General features: G+C 37.7%; 1 protein-coding gene across 1 annotated transcript in view; it reads left to right on the top strand.

Moving 5' to 3' along the window:
- Positions 1-22,173, top strand: part of LOC132103966 (syntaxin-1B) — a 38,959-nt gene that overhangs the window by 8,829 nt on the left and 7,957 nt on the right. The window contains exons 2-4 of the mRNA XM_059509088.1: positions 14,295-14,369; positions 15,325-15,424; positions 21,861-21,935. Coding sequence (XP_059365071.1) covers positions 14,295-14,369; positions 15,325-15,424; positions 21,861-21,935 — 250 coding nt within the window. The remainder of the gene's footprint in view (positions 1-14,294; positions 14,370-15,324; positions 15,425-21,860; positions 21,936-22,173) is intronic.

Consider the following 22,173-nt stretch of genomic DNA (forward strand, 5'->3'; position numbering starts at 1 on the left):
CTGCCAAAGGCTTTTTTCCAATCACAGTGTGGGTAAATAAATCAAAGTATGAAAAAACTGAAACTGACACACTTTCATTCGGTGGAAAGCACCACTTGAGCAATTCTGTATGTTCTTGAAACTTATGAATATGGGCAATTTATCTGTCAGAATTTTTTTAATTTAAATAAAATAAAATCACAAGAGGCATATATCATGCACATAAAAAAAAGTATATATATATATATATATATATATATATATATATATATATATATATATATATATATATATATATATATATATATATATATATTCAATTACCTATAACAGTATTTGATACCACACATTTAAGAAGAACCTCACAGCATTCTTTAGGCGTGTGAAGCTATTATATTACACATTAATCAGCAGTATCAGCAGTAGAGTAAAATTAAGATACTTGACATATTAAAGCAATACATGCCATGTACAGATAAATGCATAAATGCCCAAATCGTGTTTGTATTCCAGTCACTGCATGGGTACGACAATGCCTGCAGTGTATTGTGAGGACAGTTTCATTGCAGGGACAATGTCACGTCCTCTCTGCTACACACCACCCACCAGTCCTTAACACCACCAATAAAACGGCTAAAACAAAATGGCTTCCTGTCTACGGTACGTGGTACAGTTCCGCTGGTTTGCAACATATAAGATTAACACCAACAAGTCATAAAACAAGAATATTTTACTATATTTATTTCATTTTTGGTAATTCAACTGCAGGTGGGATATAAATTCAGGGGCGCTAAATGTTACGTAATACAGTCTTGCAGAAGTAATAACCAGAAGTGACAACAAAGTCAACAAATTTAATTTTGTTTTGACAGCATAAAAAAGGGGCCCTGAATAATTTAAAGGTAAATATCAGGGTTCGATCTGGATTCAAGATCAGGGGTTTGTTTCCCGAGGAAGGAAGGAACCCTGAATGTAATTTAATTCACTTTGAATAAAGGAATCTGCCAAATGCATAAATGTAAATTGTTCATCTCAGACTTTCTCTGTAGGTTAGTCAATTACCTGATCTAACAACCTCCTGAGGTTCCTGGTGAAATAGGGCAACAGGGTGCCACTGGGATTTCTCACAATCTCATTCAGATATCATAGTAATAAAAGTCCTACAAAATACACTAACAGACAGTTAGAGAAAACAGATTTCTACAGCCTTGCTAGTCACCAGCATATGTTGCATTTTGGATGCTACTTTATTCGTTTTTCCCATTGCACGCTTGTATTGTTTGTTACTGGTTGACAGTGGGACTCTTGATGGTAAAAGTTAAGATGCTTGGTGGGAAGACTAGTATAATTAAAATCAAATGATATTTTTTTTATGTATATATCAATAACATTATCAATAACATATATCATCAATAACATTGCTAACTTTTGAGTTAAAGGAATCAAGGAAAAGATCAAAAGAGTCTGCTGAAATGCTTGGTGTTAAAGATATAGCTTCCATAAATAGCACACTAGTGATCTCGTTATTGCATGTCTTTCTGACAGAGACAGAGCTAGATTTAGTGGTAGCAGAGATCAATAGATCAAATAAAATACAGATGCTGGAGAGAGGGATAACGTGTCTGGTGAGATGGGCTCTGGCGCTGGTGTTTCCGGTGGCTGCGATATGTTGTCCAGGCTGCCCTGGCTGTATTACAGGAAGTCATCCTTGGGTGTCGAGTCTTGGAGCTGTTCTGATATGTCACAGTCTGTCTGTTATGAGCTCTGTGGGCAGGGATCAGCAGGGATGGTGTCCATGAGCAGTGCTTGTTGTGGCTGCGTGGTGTTGTCAGTGTCCTTGTGGGATGTCTCAACCACATGATGACTCGGAAGCTGATGTGAAGTCCTGTCGTCACTCATACTTTGTCCAGGTGTGTTTGCCATTTAGGTTGAGTGGATTGGCACACACTACTGAAGGATGATGAAGTTTTTTTGGCTGGAGGCCATCCAGTTTAAACAGTTGTCTATGGCCCCAGAAAAGATAAAAGTTCTCGATGAAGTTGGCTCCTTCTATACTGCAGGTTCTTTGTAGCCATGCATTCAGCCCAAGCAACCGTGAAAACATGTTAGTTCCCCTTGCTGGGAGTGGTCCACTGATGAAAAGAAAAAAAAGAAAAGAAAGAGTCGTGACATTTGCCAAGTATGGTAACCCATACTCGGAATGGGTGCTCTGCATCCATTGCACACACAGTGCACACACACAGCAGTGAGAAGTGAACACATCCCCAGAGCAGTGGGCAGCTATATATCCAGCACCCAGGGAGCAACTGGGGGTTCAGTGCCTTGATCAAGGGCACTTCAGCCATGGGTATTGAGGGTGGAAGAGAGTACTGTTCATTCACTCCCTCCACCTACAACTCCTACCAGCACCGAGACTCAAACCTGCGACCTTTAGGTTACAAGTCCAACTCTCTGACCATTAGTCCACAGCTGAACAACTGAACTTCAAGTCTTCAAAGTGTTTCAAAGAGTTCACTGAAATCATTCTTAAGAAGTTCAGACTGCTCTTTCAGAATATCACTTTTCCCCAGATGGATGATGATCTGATTTACAGTCTTGTGCTTCGTTAAAATGTTCCAAAGTTTATATCAGAGACGGGTTGCTTGAGGAAAGCCGTATTTATTTGTAGTCCTGCTATTGATGTTTCTGATAATAGAGTCACCCACTATCAGAATCCTGGGCTCGGCTGCACTTTGTGCTGAATGCCACTTTCTACTCCACCTTGAGTGCCTTTTATTAGCAATGTTAGCTGCTGGCTGATACGATCCATGTTCAATCACATTTGGCGATTCCTCACCCACATTCATTAATGCTTCAAACCTGTTCTCAAGGTGTACAGGGGCTGGTAGAGTACTAGTGTTTTCAAGTCCTGTCATAGCCGTATCTGGGGTAGAGAATGCTACTACAGCAATACGAGATACTCGTGACAGTCTGATGTCTCGAGTGTCTTTGGGTCTCACTCCCTGTTTGTGGCATAGATTAGTGTGTCGGTTTCAGTTTCGCCTTGTTCCTCTACATTTGGTATTAACTGTTGAGATTCACTAGATTCACAGGACTCACCGGCTTTATGCTGAGGAGGTCTGATGACGATGATCTGTTGTGTGTTACGCCTGCTTTGGAAGTCCAGCATGTAATTTTGTTTCAAGAACCGCAATCCTTTGTAGAAGTCTGTGGCAGTTTATGCAGCAAGTAGATTCCACAAGAGGCATTTTAATTTCTGTCTGTTTTAATGTAGGCATCTGTGCTTTCCTGTCTCTAAATGTAAGCTGCTTCTTTTTTGCAGTATAGTTCCAGTCACGAAAAGTTTTTAGTTTAGTGTTTGTTCCAAAAATTTGTTGTTTGAGCACTGTGCTGATCTGCTGAAGTTCAAATCTTAGAAAAATCTGAGAAAAGTACATAAGCAGGGAGCAAATCACGGAACAGTAAGCAAGAGTGTCCGAACAGTAGCGAAGCCAGAAGCAGAACCTATCAGTTTGTGTTCATTCATAATCAACTTCCAGGTTGCTGCATGTTCCTTTGCGCACTTTTCCATCTAATAGGCCCCATGAAATAAAAATGCAATAAAATTTTATCATCATTACTCACACTCAAGTTGTTCCTAACCTGTATGAATTTCTTTCTTCTGTTGAAGACAATATAAAATATTTTTAATAATTTTGGTAACCAAACAGTTGCTCATCGCCATTGGCTTTCATAGTATTTTTTCCGTGCTATGGAAGTCAATGGCTACTACAAACTGTTTGGTTACCAATATTCTTTATTCAATATTGTCTTTTGTTTTCAGTAGAAGGAATAAATTCATACCAGTTTGGAACAACAAGAGGGTGAGTAGCTGAGGACAGAAATTTCATTTTTGGCTGACATCAATTTAGTTCAATGTCTATTAGCTTTAAGTTTTAGTTCAAACTTTGCAGTAGCACATGGGACTAGCAGCCCTGAGGTCAAGGATTCAATTATGAGTGAATGCATGAAATGATAAATTTACATTGACTGCAGTGTGAGTTTCTTTAGATAAAAGCATCTGCAAATGCATATTAAAGCCTGGGTCGAGAAACTGGTCCAAACATTAGCCAAAGGGGTTCATATCTAGCCTTGGCAAATGGAAAACTGGTTAGCAATCTCCGACTCAACAAAAGTCTTTAGACATGGCTATATTATTAAGAATAACTCATGGACAGCAGTATGTCTCCATACTTTGTCTCCATGTGCTGAACATCTACATGCAATCACCACGTCTCTACAATGATAGATTGATGATGCTGGATTATGTTTTTATATGTTGGCCAGTGTACATGCTGAGTATCATTCAATACATTCCTTTTAAGCTTTAAAAAAAAAAATTCCCCCAAACCACAGCAGGTTCCTATCTTCAACAGTTGTAAATTAAAGTATATGCTGATGGTTGAGGTGTTCCTAAGTATCTTTTGCCCTAATAGTGTGTCCTTGTATACCACATTGAAGAGGTTCTTAACCGGCGGGCGCAGATCTGTTCTGACTGGTTTGATGACAACCGGAGGACTAAAACATGCTAAACTATATAATTATGCATAGTCAAGATAAAAAAAAGGCTTACCAACTTTAAAAGGAGGAGATGCTTCCAGTATTGTTTCTTGTTAATGTTAAGGCTATGGAAAAATGCAAAAACTATGGGATTTAGAGCCAAAATTCCTCTTTTAATTGGTGGAAGCTAGTAAAATTAGACATTTGCCAACCTGGAAAGGTTGTGTGACATGGCTTCATCATCAAAAATCAAATAAATTATAATCCAAAATACATTTAATATGCTTTGCTGTAGTTAATGCATTTACAGACTTGAAACTTTTCTTATTCAGTCTTAATAATTTAGCATACTGTTAAGCCTACAGAGTTCATGGTTATCTACATACTAGTAGTATTACCACGACTGAGGTGCCCTTGAGCAAGGCACCGAACCCCCAACTGCTCCCCGGGCGCCGGAGCATAAATGGCTGCCCACTGCTCCGGGTGTGTGTGTGTTCACGATGTGTGTGTGTTCACTGCTGTGTGGGTGCACTTTGGATGGGTTAAATGCAGAGCACGAATTCTGAGTATGGGTCACCATACTTGGCTGTATATCCTGTCACTTTCACTTATTAGAATTTATTAATAATGTTCCAAGTTTCAAGTCACTCACAGTCCTGATTCATTGTTTGTTACAGTCTTTCTTTTAAATACCTACATTTGTTAGTTTTTTTTCTCTCTCTGTGGCCTGCACAAGTATAAGAGTAATTAAAATAATTTAATCTAAACTAAACATTTCGTGTCTGACTATTTATTTCTTTGTTTACTAGTGGGGTAATGTAAATTCAGATGGTCATTATCACAAAACAAACCCTCTCAGGGTGGTACAAGACCAGATCTTGATCACTCGGGACTATAATGACCTTGGGTTGTTTATGCTGTAGTTTTGCAGAGAATCTGTCATAAGCTTTGCAGTGAGTAGATGTGACATATCTCCCCCAGCATACAGTGGTGCTCTTTTTTAAAAAGACAAGAACTCAATGTAATGTGAAAAAGAACACCATCAAGATTCTTTATATATTTGTATATAATATTATATATGTGAATTGCAGAGAAGGAAATATGTCTAACACCTACCTTGACTTGAACCATAAAGGACGTGTTTTGTGGATATTGACGAAAGTGTCTACCTGCATGTATTGACTTGATCTGCTCTTCATTCTCACGGTTACCATCTAGCATTTATGCAGAGCAAGAATATAAGAACTGATAAAGTGAATACTTTGAATGCAGTGCTATGTCGCGCTTCCACCGAAATTACCCGGAACATTTGTAACAGGAACTTTTTTCCCTAGGAACTATTTTCCCCCCAGACACGTTGCTTTCTGTGTTTCCACCGCGGTCTAAAGTACCAGGAAGATCAGGCATATAGTCTGGTCACGTATAGTCTGTGCTCGTTTCTCAATACAAATCATGCACAGTTGCGACTTGCATCTGTGGTAGTTCGGACTTTGTGCATTCGACTCGGGAGTGTGATGTCCGCGACGACACAAATCTGGTAATTCTGCAAACAGCAGCGTACTTGATAACAGAGTTCCTGCGGTGGAAACGCGGCTCAAGTTGCTCTGGATAAAATGGAGAAATGGAGAAATAACATCATAACGTCCTCTAGTGGCCGCTATGGGGAATGCCTTAAGCGTGACTGGTGTCTGATACATCTAAACACGACAATAACATTGGCTGGTGACAGCCTATGACGCCATTCCCGGTGCGACCACAGTATAAAAGAGCACCGGGAGAAAACTTAATTCACTTCTTCGTCTGAGGCATGGCAGGTCGTCTAAAGGACGCAGTGTCTCGTTCCCTTCTCAGGGAGCCATGATTACATATGTAACCTGAGATGTTCCCTTTTGAGGGAACTGCATCCTCTAGGGGTATCTATGGAAAATGCCATACCCACGCCGCCATGCTGAAGGGAGTGAATGTCTAGCACCACGGTGAGCACTAAATGGCAACTCTACAAAGCAATGGGAGTTGCCCTTAGGACAACTTGACAGCTGTCAGTGACATTATCCCCTTCAGCCAAAGGCCTGAGATGCATACCCTAAAACCTTCTTGTTAAGGGCTGGGCTGGAAAGCCTGAACCTGGGGCAGAACTCGAAAGGCTTGGAATTAGAAGAAAGAGAAAGAGAAAGAGAAAGAGAAAGAGAAAGAGAAAGAGAAACAGAAAGAGAAACAGAAAGAGAAATAACAGAAACCAGAACAGGTCCAAGTAGCACTGCGGAGAAAGCTAGTTAGTGAATTCACATAAAACTAGCAATAAAGTAGTTAAAAAGAATCAGACTCACCAGCCATGACTCTCGCGCATGACTCAAGCTCACAGATATAACCTGAAGATGAAGTCCGAAGGGCACTTGGGTCCATACCATAAGTAAGGCAGTTTCCTTTGAAAGAGAATCAGGCAGATGTAAGATGTAAGATGTAAGGGTTCATATGTCCTTGGCATGAATCTCTTCCTTGTATGCAGAAACAGTTAAGAGAATGCATTTCATACAAAGATGTTTTTTTTTTAAAACTTAACTATTTTAAAATGACACACCAGCTTGTGAAATGCCCAAAAAACAGCATGATATGCAACACAATGGCCAAATGCAATAGCATGCTGTCAACAAGCTAACTACAACACTAATTCTAAAAATAACAAAATATTAGCTTAGACTAGTTTCAAAAGTCAATAAAAAGTGACAGTAAAGATATTTATAATGTTATAAAAGATTTCAAATTTTTTATTTAAAAAATCCTGAAAAATGCATTATAGTTTCCACAAAACTATTAAGCAGCACAACTTAATATTAATATATTTCAGCATTAGTAGTAATAATAATAAACAAGTAGAAAATCTGTGTATTAGAATGATTTCTGAAGGATCATGACACTGCAGTTTTATACCCACATCACAGGAATAAATTACATTTTAAAATGCATTAAAATAGGAAAACGTTATTTTAAATTGTAATAATATTTCTTATTATTACTGTTTTTTTGTGTATTTTTTATAAATTATTTGTGTGTGTGTGTGTGTGTTATGTATAAAATCTGGATAAACCTCAAAAAAACTTGAGTAGTCAGTTGTTTGATGACTAATAATGGAATCCATAATCTTCATAGCAAATGAATCCTGAGCTACGTAATCAAAAGGCAGTATAAATCTCCTTTCTGTAATTTCCAGGCTAAAATATTTTAAGGTATCACCAAATATATCTCTAAAACAATTCTCTAAAACAGAGGTGTCAAACCCTGCTGAGTTGAGATTAAAGCCTAACTGAATCATGGCCTAAAGGTTAGAGAGTCAGACTTGTAACACAAAGGTCACGGGTTCAACTGCAGGGATTGTCGGTGGGAGGAGTGAATGTACAGCACTCTCTTCCACCCTCAATACCACAACTGAGATGAGACCCCTTGAGCAAGGCACCGAACACCCAACTGCTCCCTGGGCACTGCAGCAAAAATGGCTGCCCACTGTTCTTGGTGTGTGTTCACGGTGTATGTGTGTTTGTTCACTATGTGTGTGCACTTGAATGGACAAAATCATGCAAAGCACAAATTCAGAGTATGCGTCAACATACGTGGCCACACGTCACTCACTCACTCACTCACTCACTCACTCACTCACTCACTCATTAAATACACCTGATTAAGCTTATTTAAAAAGAACTACATGGTATGTGTGTTGGAGCAGGGCTGGGGTCCTCCAGGAACTGAGTTTGACACCCTTGCCCTAAAATGTATCACCTTCGAGCAGAGGATCCCTTCTTGTCACTCAACAGCAAAAGAGATGAAAGAAGATATGAATTGTTTATTGCTTTCCCACTGTGACCCTAGTCTAACATCGTAGGAGATTTATTGTCTCCAAACTCTTCCCCCAGACCTTATCTGTGCTCTCCAGCTTTGCAGACACAAAATGTGCCTTCCAAAAAAAGGGCACTACAATTCAGCACTGAAATCCACCTGGCCTCTGCTCCTTCCTGAAATCTGTTGCTATAGTACAGAATTGTTTAAATTTTTTTTGCAAAGGTCATTAGCGACTGATACTGCGGTACCGTAGATATAGAGTGCAGGGGACCAGCGGCAAAGCCACTCCCCGTGAAACCAGATGCTGAGCGGGCAGGGAGGGCAGGGCTCGGGAAGGGAGCGGCCAGATAAGGAGAGAAGAAGGCGAGTAAACATTAGCACGGCTGATGAGACAACACAGCGGCCACTTTCTGCTACCATTTCATTGTGCTTTGACATGCAATACTCTTGTCATGGGGAACTAGAATCATGAATAAGGCATAGAATCAGGGGGCTTAAACAGAAACGGGTAGCTAAAATATTGAATCAATAAGCAATTGTCAGTAAGCTAAAAGCATTGGACATTTCATCTTTGCTTGTGGGGGGAAGGGACTTTATTGCCATTATCTGATGGAGGGTGAGTGAAAATAGCCTCTGCATGAATTAAATGACGTTAGTTGCAGATAGGCAGGCTGAAGCATCCATCACTTGACTGGCAGACAGCTATGTCTTGCATAGCACTGCTGTAGAAATATTTATGATTAAAAACATTCAGCTCAAGAAAAAACCAGTAATCTATCACGTACATATATTCCTGTGAATTTTTGTCAACCAAATCAACAGCATAGTATAAAATAATACATTTTGCCCGCCCACCTGATTTTATTTTATTCTGAATGGACTTATTTAAATATGAAAATATTTCATATTATAGTTTTATTTATTTTTATTTAAGTCAGTTTATGTTGATCCTATAGCAGTATTTTATTTTTAATATTTTAGTATTACTGATATAGGCTATTATTAGAGTTTTGTTTATATTTAGAATTTTTATATTAATATATTTTCATATCATGTTTTTCAATATAATTTTTATATAATAATGTTTAGATTTAAAATTTAAGTTAAATGTTTAGTCATTTTGTTGTGTTTTTGCCATTTTTAATAGTTTTGTTATATCTCTTTAGAGTTTTTAATATTATTATTATTTTAGGTTTTAGTTTTTAGTTAGTTTGCTATTTTTAACTTAAACTAAATGAAAATTAAAAATGTTTTTTTTTTTATTTAGATATTTCATTTAATGTTTATCAATTACATTTTGTTTTGGTTTTAGTTTTAGTTAACGATAATAACGCTGCCCTAGAGTTAATAACAAATATTAGTCACAATATTTGTCACTAAAGTAAAAATAAAAGTAACCCTGAAGAGCGTGGCGTTTGCATGTTATGTAAACTACGCTAATATTTAAAGCCAACTAAATTTAAGCCACTTTAAGACCTCCTTAATATGTATCTGTCACAGCCCTCCTAGTGGCAGTCGGAAGGAAGTTTAAGAATTCAAATTAAATTAAAGTTAAGTTAAAGAAGGCGTCTGAAAGTTGCGTTTGGTGATCAGTTTGAGTGTAAATGTATATTTCTGACTAACTTTTTGCAGTTTTAATGTTATTTCTAGCGAGAAATCAGTATTATAGTAATTAAATATTTGTTTAGTTATGACCAAAACTATTTTGTTGTAGATCATTAAAACTGTTACGCTGCCTCAGAAGCCTGTCCGAAATCAGATTCATGAGGTGCATTCATGCAAAAGCGCTGCCTGCAAAGTCATTGACTCATATGGCAGCGAGGCAGTGAAGTTTTCGGATGCAGCCCTTGTTTAAGTTTGCATATCAACATAAGCATTTACCCATTATTGAACATAGTCAAGTGTGATGGATTAATGGTAAACACACTGTTACCTTGATAATCGACTGCCATTACTTTTGGAAAGAATATATTATGTCTAAGGCTACTGCGTTAAACAATAAAATAATTATTTTTTATTCTTTATTCATATTTGTCCGCTTTACAGACATAGCAGGTGATTGAGATGACTTTAGACAAATATCATTGCCATTTTTACTTTGCACTTAGGAATACATGACATCCGGTCGGACTGTTGCATATTTTTGTCGAAGCTCCAACTAGGAATGTCCCGATCAGGTTTTTTTGCCCTCGAGTCCGAGTCATTTGATTTTCAGTATCTGCCGATACCGAGTCCCGATCCGATACTTTTATAATACATAAAAAAAAAAAATAAAGAAGAGCGAAAAAACAGATCCAGGATGTTCAATAAATTAAATTTTTAAATATATTCAAATATAAACTATCAGCGCGAGAGCGCGCTCTGGCTTCTGGTATGAATGAAACACACACTGCATGAGAGTTTAGCGCTCCGTGATGTTCATCTCGCTGTATTCTGGGTCCGAATGAAATATCAGGTATTCTTATCGGTACTTTGTGTTGTGTTACTTTGTGTTGTGTTATGCAGTCGAAAACTTTGCATTTCTCTGTCTGCACATAATGCACTTTTGAAAGATGCTTTGACAGATTGATTGTGTTTCCGCCCTTACATGCAAAAATTTTGTTGCACTTATGACAACCAGCGTTGTCTACATCAACTCTAGTGACGTATAACCACACTTTGGAACGTTTTACTGTCTCCGCCATCGTCACTCTTTGTATTAAGCGAGAGTTTTCATACTGTAGGGGCTGTTCACATATCGCGTCTAAAAACGCGTGGAAAATCCCAAATCCTTTGGGCACTTGCACTCCTGAGGAGTCTGCCGTTGCTAAGCAACCATGACGCGCTCTCTCCATGAAGACGCGGAAATTTCAGCAATGGATAAATGGATTTGCAGCACTAAAAACTGCTTGCAGTAGCTCTGCTACTAAATTAATTTAAAAATCCACATACAGCTATCAGCTGTTCCTTCATCTTGGCTGAGCTTTCAACGTTGTTACGGAAAAGGTGAGGAAGCTACATGACCTGCGGTGCGCTTGCAGCATTCTGAAAAGTTGATATGTTCGCAAGAGTTGATATGTGCGCGTCGCGACCGGGTCGCTTCCATTATGAGAGCGCAGACCGCGTGCCTACATTGGAAATAACGAACTTGAGCGCGCAAAAGATGCGATATGTGAACGGCCCCTTATGCGTGTGTGTACGCCGCGCTCGTTCTTGTTGTGTGTGTGTGTGACTGACAAACAGTCTCCGCGGCGCGCATGAGAGATCTCGCAGATCTCACAGACAAATTAGAAATGTTTGGTAAGATAAAATGTGCACGATAACATTATTAAGCAAATCTCTTCGCCATCGTCACTCTTTATTATTAAGCGGGAGTTTTCATACTGTTATGTCTGTGCATGCGCCGCGCTCGTTGTGGTGTGTGTGTGTGTGTGTGTGTGTGTGTGTGTGTGTGTGTGTGTGTGACTGACAGACAGCCTCCACGGCGCGCATGAGAGATCTCGCAGATCTCACAGACAAACGTCTTAATATGATCGCACATTAGAAATGTTTGGTGAGATAAAATGTGCACGATAACATTATTAAGCAAAAATACATAGTACATTATTTTTTTTCCCTCCAGCACCGAAAGCAGAACCGATAGCATCAGATCTTACTGATACTACGGTCTTTCATAATTTAGCCCCGGGGCCAGTTTAATACTGGGTTTCGGTACCCATCCCTATGCCGCACGCGTTGCTGTTTCTGTGTGGAGTCAAAAGGGTCTAACATTGTGCCACCGCATAACTAAAGATGTGTTAAAAAATAATGAAAATATATATATATATCCGAGTCCTGATAGGGAGGTAACGTCCGATTCTGATCGAGTCTGAAACCACGTGATCGGGCCCGATTTCCGATTACGTGATAGGATCTGGACATCCCTAGCTCCAACCAAATGGGATCCGGAAATGTTGCATTGACAGAGAATCCCAACTCCACACAACCTTCGTAAAGTCAAATACGAATGAACAACTTCCTGTCTGCAGTCTGGCATTTATCATAAGCATTCGTTTAAAAAAAAAAAGCATTTGGGAAACCTGTTTCAAAACAGTCATCATTGACTTCTTTGAATAGCTCCGATTACTTAAAGGTACAGGTTGTAGGACCTGCCACTAGAGGGCACACTATCAAAACAATCGCGTGGTTTGATGACGCTAAGAAGGAGCGTGGAATGATGGGATTTGTTGTCTTCTATCCAACCGCTGACGGCCATCAATCAGACTGAAAGATAAATCATGGATTTAACGCGAGTTCAACGATTTGTGCGAGTAGATTACATACAGATTACGCGGGTCTAGAGACACGATGCCCCACGTTTGTAACACTAGCCTAGTGGTTTTTGGATATTTTACTGCAAATATCTTACAAATTGTACCTTTAATCACAATCAACAGTATTATTTTTTTTTATTTTTTTTTTTTTTAGAAGCCCTGTCTTTTTCATCTGCTCTTTGGTTTATTCATAATCGTCCATTTTACAGACATTGAAAGGATGTCATTAGACAGATATCATTGCTATTTTTACTTTGCGCATAAAGTTTTGATTAGAATACATCCAATCCAGTCGGACCATTGCTGAAATAGCAAAAAATTTAAATAGTGTCTAAAACATACTTCCTTTAATATTTACTTCTTGCTTGTGGAACGTTTGTATAAAAAAAACATCACATTTGCAATTTATATTCATGTAAACAGCTCTCTTGCTCTTGTGATATCGCTTAATTATAAAAAAAATTATTTTTGACAATTCTCCATTAATTTCTAACCCATCACAACAAAATCCAAAGAAATCAAATTACAAATAAATTATTAATTGCGTTTGAAGCAGGACGTTTTACATTCATTCAAAATGAAAAATGAACAAATAAATCAGACCTTCAGTTGTGGTCTTGATCAATAAAATCCTGAATCCTCTTAGTCTGAGACTGAGACAAGACTGAGTATAAATGTAGTGGAGACCGAGACCAGACCAAGACCTTCAAAAAATGATCTCAAGTCTAGCCTTGAGTACTACAACATCACTGCTGAATATTAATCAGTGTGTTCCAGTAAACAAGATTCCAGCTCATTCTCCTAACTGTCATATAATTTATGTTTTCTCTCTGGAAATAGCCATTTCATTGAACGGGAAGCAGTTTGCTTGAAATGAAGAGCTATTAGATCCCAGAAAGGGTGCAGAGGTTGGGAGGCGGGATGGTCTTTATGACCACACACACAGGAGAACATCCTATTCTGCTCAACGTGGATTGGCCGTACAGCTAATCCGAGATGGCCCTCCAGCTATCCCCAATTCTCATACCAATATGTGAACACAATCAAACCATCTTTTAAATTTGACACTGTGCGCTCATCTGAAAACATGTGATTTGCATTAGTTTATTAGGCTGCCCTACATTATCCTTTATGAGTAATGAAGAAGCAGTCTGGAATCTGGATGTGTTGAATACGGTTGCTCTTTTAAAGCCCAATTGCTGAGGAACAGCAAATGTTTTTGGGCCATTATCAGTGTTTTTGGGTGAGATATTGAGTGATGCCACCAAAAACAGCAGCAAAGAATAACAATAAATCAGCACGGTTTAAGAAAATTGTATTAATAAGGGTTTTTTTTGTTGCATATTACTTTCTCTTTAAGATGAATGACTTATGTTGTTCTATTTATCATTTGGAAGTTGCTCTGGCATAAAAAATCAGCTAAACGATCCATGTAAATGTAAATTATTTAATGGTAATATATTCAAAAGCATAATGCTTTCCTATTTACATACCATTTACTGTATAGATATGTTGTGCAACATTTCTGATTTTATTAGTGCTCTCTGTGCTCATCCAACATTCTAAAAACACATTTTACATATACTTGAAATAATTTCTTTTCTTTCATTGAGATTATCAAGACATTTAAGTGGTGTATTTGTTTTTTGTCAGGCTAAGGACAGTGACGATGATGAGGAAGTCGTTCATGTCGACCGAGACCACTTTATGGATGAATTTTTCGAACAGGTAAAATGTTTCTCAAGGCAAATATCATCATTTGCAGTTACTATTTATGCCAATGTAGATTATTTGTTTTGTTCAACAATTTCTTCATGAAAACTTGAGTGCTGCTGTCACTAAACCAAGGGAGAGACAAACCAATTATTAAAATATTATAACTTTTCCAATTTAACTTAAAAATTTTACACACTAAGTGACTTTTGAATTTTGAACAGGTTTTAGAACACTATATTCACACAGAAACATAAGCTTTGAAAAAATGTGTTCAAAATATTAAATGTTTGGTATCCTCTGACTGGATGGACACATAGTTAGAAACAAAAAAATTCAAAAGTCTGCGCCCATCAAATACTGAGTATGATATTCTGTGAAATCAGTCAACTCTGAAAGCAGACTGGCTCTGACATTTAAGCAACTAGCGTTGACTTGTTTAGACAAAAATCTGTTAAAAAATTTATGTATTTCAGTCTTTACATAGGCAAACTAAAATGGTGATAATATAATTTGTAATGCAAAGTAAATTGCTGAGAAATAAAACAAAAAGAAAGCTCTTGTTAAAAAGGATGAAGGTATGGTTTCCATACCAGCATGATATTTATTCATTTTAATGCAGTTCATACTGTAATGCAGTTTAGTTTCTGCATGGTTACTTACTAAAATTAACATTAATATCAAATAGGTTTCTTCAGCTAACATTTCATGTGACAAGATTTAATATGTTATCTGTAATATAGGATACAGAACTATTATTAAAATGTCAAGATATTTCATAGTTGATTTAAAAAAATATTATAAATATAAATTATTATTAAAAAATAAATATTATTTTTATTATTTATTATTTTCTTATCACAGAGCATGACAATGTGCAAGTAGACAGTCATTTAGATTTGGTCCTTTGTTGTATCATTTGCAAAAGCCACTGTATTGACGCAGAATTTAACGCATGTTCTCCTAACAGGTGGAGGAGATCCGTGGCTGTATTGAAAAGCTGTCAGAAGATGTAGAACAGGTCAAGAAGCAGCACAGTGCCATCCTAGCAGCACCCAACCCTGATGAAAGTGAGTCCCATTCATCAGCACACAGTCTCAGCGTATACACTGCATCTATGAAAAAGTATTTAGTGGAGTTTAAAGATGAACATTCTTCCAAGAAGGTAGTTCCTTTTAAGGAACTAAAGTACTGTATGTGACACCTCATTCGTGAGATGGTCAGTCATGGAATAAAAAAAAAAAAGCAAATTTGACGTTTTACCTCCCCCATATCCATCTATTTGCGCAGACAAATATACCACATGGACACATGTTTGTGAATGCATATCTACTGTATATCTCAGGGCAAGATGACAAATTTTTACATTAGCAATCACCTCCACCCACATCTTCAACATTAACAGTAATGCATCGGATATATTTGCCATGTCTATTATACTGCTCGCCCTTAAAGGAATAGTTCACTCAAAGATGAATAATTTACTCACCTTCTATACATAAAAGTAACATAAAAATGACTTGTGTGCTATATTTAAAATCTTTTGCATGAGAAACAGATGAAAACCTAAGTTATGGATAAATTCAGTCACATAGACTATTTTTATGTGCAGAAGGGTAGTAAATGATGACAGAATTTTCATTTTTCAGTGAATTATGCTTTTAAAAGAATAGTTGACCCAAAAATGAACATTTGCTGAAGATGTACTCACCCTCAGGCCATCCAAGCTGTAGATGAGTTTGTTTCTTCATTGAGAAGTGTGGGGAAATTTAACATTACATCACTTTCTCAGCAGTGGATCCTCTGCAGTGAATGGGTGCCGTCAGAATGAGCGTCCAAACAGCTGATAAAAACATCACAGTAATCCACAAGTAATCCACATCACTCCAGTCCATCAGTTAATGTCTTGTGAAGTGAGAAGCTGCGTGTTTGTAAGAAACAAATCCATCATTAAGGTATTTTAACTGCTGCTTCTGGCCAAAATATGAGCCAATAATTCATAAAAACACTTCCTCCAGTGAAAAAGTCCATCCCCTGTTGTCATCTCACATCAAAATACACCAAAATATTTGTTTAGAACAGTTTTCACTTGCAAATGGTGCTTGATCTTTGCATATTTCTCTCCTTGATTCAGACGAGATGACTGTTTTTACTGGAGGAATCGTTATTATGGTAGAAGTGATGGTTTGAAGTTAAAAATGTCTTGATGGATTTTTTTTTTACAAACATGAAGCTTTTCACTGCATTTCAACATTAATTGATAGACTGGAGTGGTGTGGATTACTTGTGGATTATTGTGAGGTTTTTAATCAACTGTTTGGACTCATTCTGACGGCACCCATTCATTGCAGAGGATCCATTGGTGAACAATTGATGTAATGAAAAAAATTCTCCAATTTGTTCTGATTAAGAAACAATCACATCTACATCTTGGATGACCTGAGGTTGAGGTATTTTATTTTATTTTTTTATTTTATTTTTGGGGTCAACTATTCCTTTAACACATGTACAACCCCTAAATAAATGAGCAAGTTATGCATGCATACTCTGTCACAATGCAGGAAAGTTGCAAGGATTGAAATGAACTTTTTGTAAAGCACCAGCTTCTTGACTTATATGATATATACTTGATATATGAGCTCATTGGTGAGCCTATATAAGACTTTTTACAATACCTTGCATTTGCGCCACCCACTCTACAAAAGAGGCACTGCCACCACATCGCTCCAAGTGTTTGTTAGACCCAGCCCACACACCTCATAGTGCACCAGCCCACACTGCATCTATAGAGACTTTTTCTTCAGCTCTGAGTCCTCAAATGTTGCTAAAAAATCCTGCTCACCTCATCTTTCCCCAGCAACAGTCTTCAGTTACGGCAAATGTGTCAGAGTCATTCCAGTATTGTCTGACTAATGTGTGAGGTCATTCTGACAGAGCAACTCTTTAGTAAATGTGCACGTGTCGTGCATTAAGTCAACAGTCAAATCAGTGAAATTACAAACAGTGGTGTGTAATGGAGAAATGCTTTTGTCCAATCTGTTACATGTATAGATGCTGAAATATTGCGTACACATGGATATTAAACAGCAAATAGATACGTGGTGTGCATTTTAGATGTCTTTTATCACACTTAATTCATAGGCTGATTTCGCTAAAAAGCAACTGTGGTTAAAACTAAATGCAAATGAAAGTAATTCTTTTTCCAATTCCTTTTTGTGTCGTAAATGCTGTTAATACACCAGTGTGCCTTCTGAGCTGCCTGCATGGCTTAGTTTAAGAAATCCACAGCCTACGAATGACTCAGCTGCTATAGATGAATCTTTAATAAATGATGTCTAGTTGTGTCTGACAGTTTTGGTTCAGTTCCATACATTTGACTGCATGTGATTCGCTTTGGTTTCTGTCGAGTTGTTGCATGCGTGTACTGTATAAGAACATTATTTTCTGTTTCCCCCTCCTCCTCTTTTCTTTTGCTTTCCTCCCTGTCTGTTTTTCTTTTGCTTTCCTCACCATGCTGCATGAAGGATGAAGGGAACCTGTGGAAGTTGAGTGTCTGTCTCGATATCTGTGTCAGTGTGAACCAGAAACCCGAGGAGAAGTGGAGAACATGTTAAATAAAGTTTAAAGGAATAGCACAACAGAAATGAAAATGTCATCATTTACTCACCCTCATGTCGCCCCAAGACACTTTTTCATATTTTTTAAATAATAATAATTAATGATTGCTGTGATTAGTAATCAAATCTTAAAATTATTAGAGTAAGTGTTTGTGCTTGACGTAAAATTACTAGTTAACTTATATAAAGATATTTAAGTTGTCTCAACAAATGTGGATGCTGATTTATACTCTCATGCTCCGAAAATTACAAAATGAATGGAGTATTTTTTATGTTATATTTTTGTACTTTTTGGTTTTATAAATCACAATCTATTATCTTTTCATGGAAAATGATGGCCCAGACATTTTGCTTAAGATCAGAATTATACACGGCAAATGACAAGGGAGTACATATACAAAATGAAATTTTTATTTATGGCTTTAAATATCTTAAAGTAGTTGTTCTCCTTGTATTATTCTCCTTCAGCTCCAGTCTGTGTTGTGTGTGTTTTTGTTGTGTATTGAGCTTGTGATGTTATACATAGATACTGCATAAAATGTACAGCACAGAAGCATTCAATATTTATTGCCAAGGCCAGTTTCTCTTTTTTACTGCAGAAGGCTTTTAATTCAGTCACAAGAACACACAAAAAGGGAAAGACAGACACTACACTGTCATTTTACATTCATCTGGTATATCTTACTCTAAATACACTGACAGGAATCTAATCTCAGTTGCTGTAAATTTCATGGGGCACCCCTATACTTGAGATCAAGCTAACTTTTGTGTTTGCTGCTTAGATCCTTAACCAAGACTGCAATACCATCCCCCTCGCCCTCAAGTGATCCAGTGTTATTGTGATCTCACTAACATTTCTGGGTCAATGCTTCTCGACGCTAATCCACAACATCTATGTTAGGAACTCAAGTTCTCCGTTAAAATACCACCGCTGCATAACCAAAGCATTTGATATTATCCTTAAACTGAAGTCACCTTGTTTTTACATTCTTGTTCAAGTGCTACTGTACAAAACTAAACGTTGTGCAACGTTTGTGAAAAAGCCAGATTTTCAGCTGCAGATGTGACCTTGAGCAGAAATCGTAACCTCTGTGACTAACGGGTTAGCGCGTTGTCCTAGTTCATTAATGCATTTCACCCAATCAGCTTAAATGACTAAATTAGCCATCAGAATTATAGTGCAGTGCCCTTAATCGTTCTCCATGTTAGCCTGCAGGTGAGTGACGTTAGCAAGTAAAGATGAGCTGTGCATCGTTCACTTAGCTGAGGGGTGATACGTTTGTTGGTTAGCATTTCTATAATGCCAGTCCTCTGGGTTTGAGAACTTTTTGCGCTCTAGATGGTTTGTGTTGTATGATGCAGTTTTCTGAAGCAAACATAAAAGTATTGCTATGAATGCTTATTTATTTGTTAGAATGTTGTGCTAAATGTATTTTGCAGTAGGTGGTGGCCAAAAATAACAAATAATCCTACAGAGATGACAATCTTTAGTAGACATCAACAAACACCATATGCTACACAGAATTTCAGGTTCATGTAGTTCGTTTACCTACAATAAATCTCTAGGAAATTCACATTAAACACTAGGTGATAAAATATTATAAAAGTTATAGTCATTAGTAAATTGAGACATAATCCGTAGATCTTAATTTCAGAATTCCTTGAATTTGTGAAAAGTGTTTAATAAGGCGGCAGGCAGATTTTGTAGAAATACTACACCTCATATGCTTCTGCAACAGGTCTGCTTCTCCTCAGCAAAAAAAAAAATCGCATTCAAGAGGAATTAAAGTGCTGGTTAGATGTCATGTTAAACAGTGAAACATCCTCGTCAGTCAAATCGATCTCTCCACCACATGAGCAAAAAAAAAAAAAAGAAAAAGCTGACATGAAATGATGGTTTGTTTTCATAGAGCAGGACCGTATTTAGTTGTCTGTAAGCACAACAATAGTGTTGCGGTGTGCAAATATTCTGATGCAAACTCAGTGACAGGAGATACATTACACTTTTGTTGAATCGATGGAGAGGGGAACTAGAATGGCACATTAACAGACACCAGTGACTAAACAGATCATTGTTTTACACAACAGCATTGCCGTTTAAGCCATCATTTTGTTAGTCAAAATGAAAAAAAGAATTGACATTTATCAATCATTTTAAGTACTTAATTTATTTTTTACATTTATTTTGAAAGTCTGTAATTCTCTAGAAAAGGAAATATGGTTTTCAATGCAAGCTCAGAAAGGCCATTTTCATGTACAAATATGTACATTTATACAAATATATATTCATATGCAATTGCATAGGCAATTTTAACCATTTGGGACTCATAAAAATGGTAAGTAAACAAAGTAGTTAAGGACACACAATTAAAAAGTTTAAAGCTATTATTATCCATCTTTCAAAAGCTAAAAAACCAGTCATCCTTGGTGACAGAAAGGTTCCCCTGATTGAGGATTTGCCCGTATGAAATGACAAATCAAAGTGATTAATTCCTCTGCACAATGTATAGACATATGATATATCACTCTTCTCCCACCCGCCACACACATCCATCCCTCTGAGAGTGATCAGCGGGAGTCACAATATTGATGCCCAGAAAGAGGCGCCAAGAGATTAGAAGTTTGGGGCTTGTATAAATCCCTCATCCCAGCTTATTAAAGCCAATTTTGTGATAATATGTTGCGCATATGTAATGCTTAACACATAGCTCAATTAACAAAATGCAGTACATATTCAAATACTACATTTGAGACTAAAATATCTCATTGTGCATATATATATTACAGCAAATATTTCAGTCTGAATTTGTAAGTGCATTATTCCTCTTAATAAACACACAAATACTCCCTAGTGATGAAGTGATACTGGCATTAACATTCGTAGTGGAAGAAATGTCACGGTCATCAGACTGTCATGGCTGGAGAAATGAGAGAAAGTAGCGAGGGATTGGATTAGTCAGAGGAGAGGAGAGGAAAGTGTGTAGGTGGGAGTTGAAAAGGCTGAGGTGGTGTCCAGGGAGTGAATGGCACTGCAGTAACTATCAATCAAAATATGACTGCAGCCTGCAGTCTACACACACATCCACCACTTTATCACAGACGCCTCGCTTTACTCTGTAAAACAACAAGAACATTATATGGCCTGAGGTTAAAGTCCTAAAAGCTCAAATCTATCATTGATTCTCTATCTATCTATCTCACATGTCTTTGTACCCTATATCTAAATTTACATGTGGGAAGTCGTGGCCTAATGGTTAGAGAGTTGGACTCCCAATCGAAAGGTTGTGAGTTCGAGTCCCGGTCCGGCAGGAATTGTGGGTGGGGGGAGTGCATGTACAGTTCTCTCTCCACCTTCAATACCACGACTTAGGTGCCCTTGAGCAAGGCATCGAACCCCCAACTGCTCCCTGGGCGCTGCAGCATAAATGGCTGCCCACTGCTCCGGGTGTGTGCTCACAGTGTGTGTGTGTGTTCACTGCTCTGTGTGTGTGCATTTTGGATGGGTTAAATGCAGAGCACAAATTCTGAGTATGGGTCACCATACTTGGCTGAATGTCACTTCACTTTTACATTTATTCATTTAGCTGACGCTTTTATCCAAAACGACTTACAATTGCTATATATGTCAGAGGTCGCACGCCTCTGGAGCAACTAGGGGTTAAGTGTCTTGCTCAGGGACACATTGGTGTTTCACAGTGGATTCGAACCCGGGTCTCTCACACCAAAGGCATGTGTCTTATCCACTGTGCCAACACCACCCCATTGAAAATATTAAATGCATTGTCAGATGCATTAAATATAATGCATCCAGTGCTCATTAATATTGAGAACTCAAAATGATATGCGTTTAAACATCTTCTCTTTTGTATTTCCTTGTGTTTTTCTGCAGAGACCAAGCAGGAGCTGGAGGACCTCACAGCTGACATTAAGAAGACAGCCAATAAAGTGCGCTCTAAATTAAAAGGTATAAAACCAGAAATTTAATTTTTTTTTAATTTTATATCACCGTTTTGAACAAAAGTGGTCAAAGTAGTGGATTTTTACGATCATTTGGACAATCACACATAACATTTTCTAAAACATTAAGGACTAATTGCCTGCTCTATATATGTGACCCTGGAACACAAAAACCAGTGTGGTGGGAGGAGCAAACGACAGACACAGTGGGGGTGGCGTCAGGCCTCGGAAGAGGTTTTTATTAA

This window comes from Carassius carassius, chromosome 25 (assembly GCF_963082965.1).
Source record: "Carassius carassius chromosome 25, fCarCar2.1, whole genome shotgun sequence".
Lineage (NCBI taxonomy): Eukaryota > Metazoa > Chordata > Actinopteri > Cypriniformes > Cyprinidae > Carassius > Carassius carassius.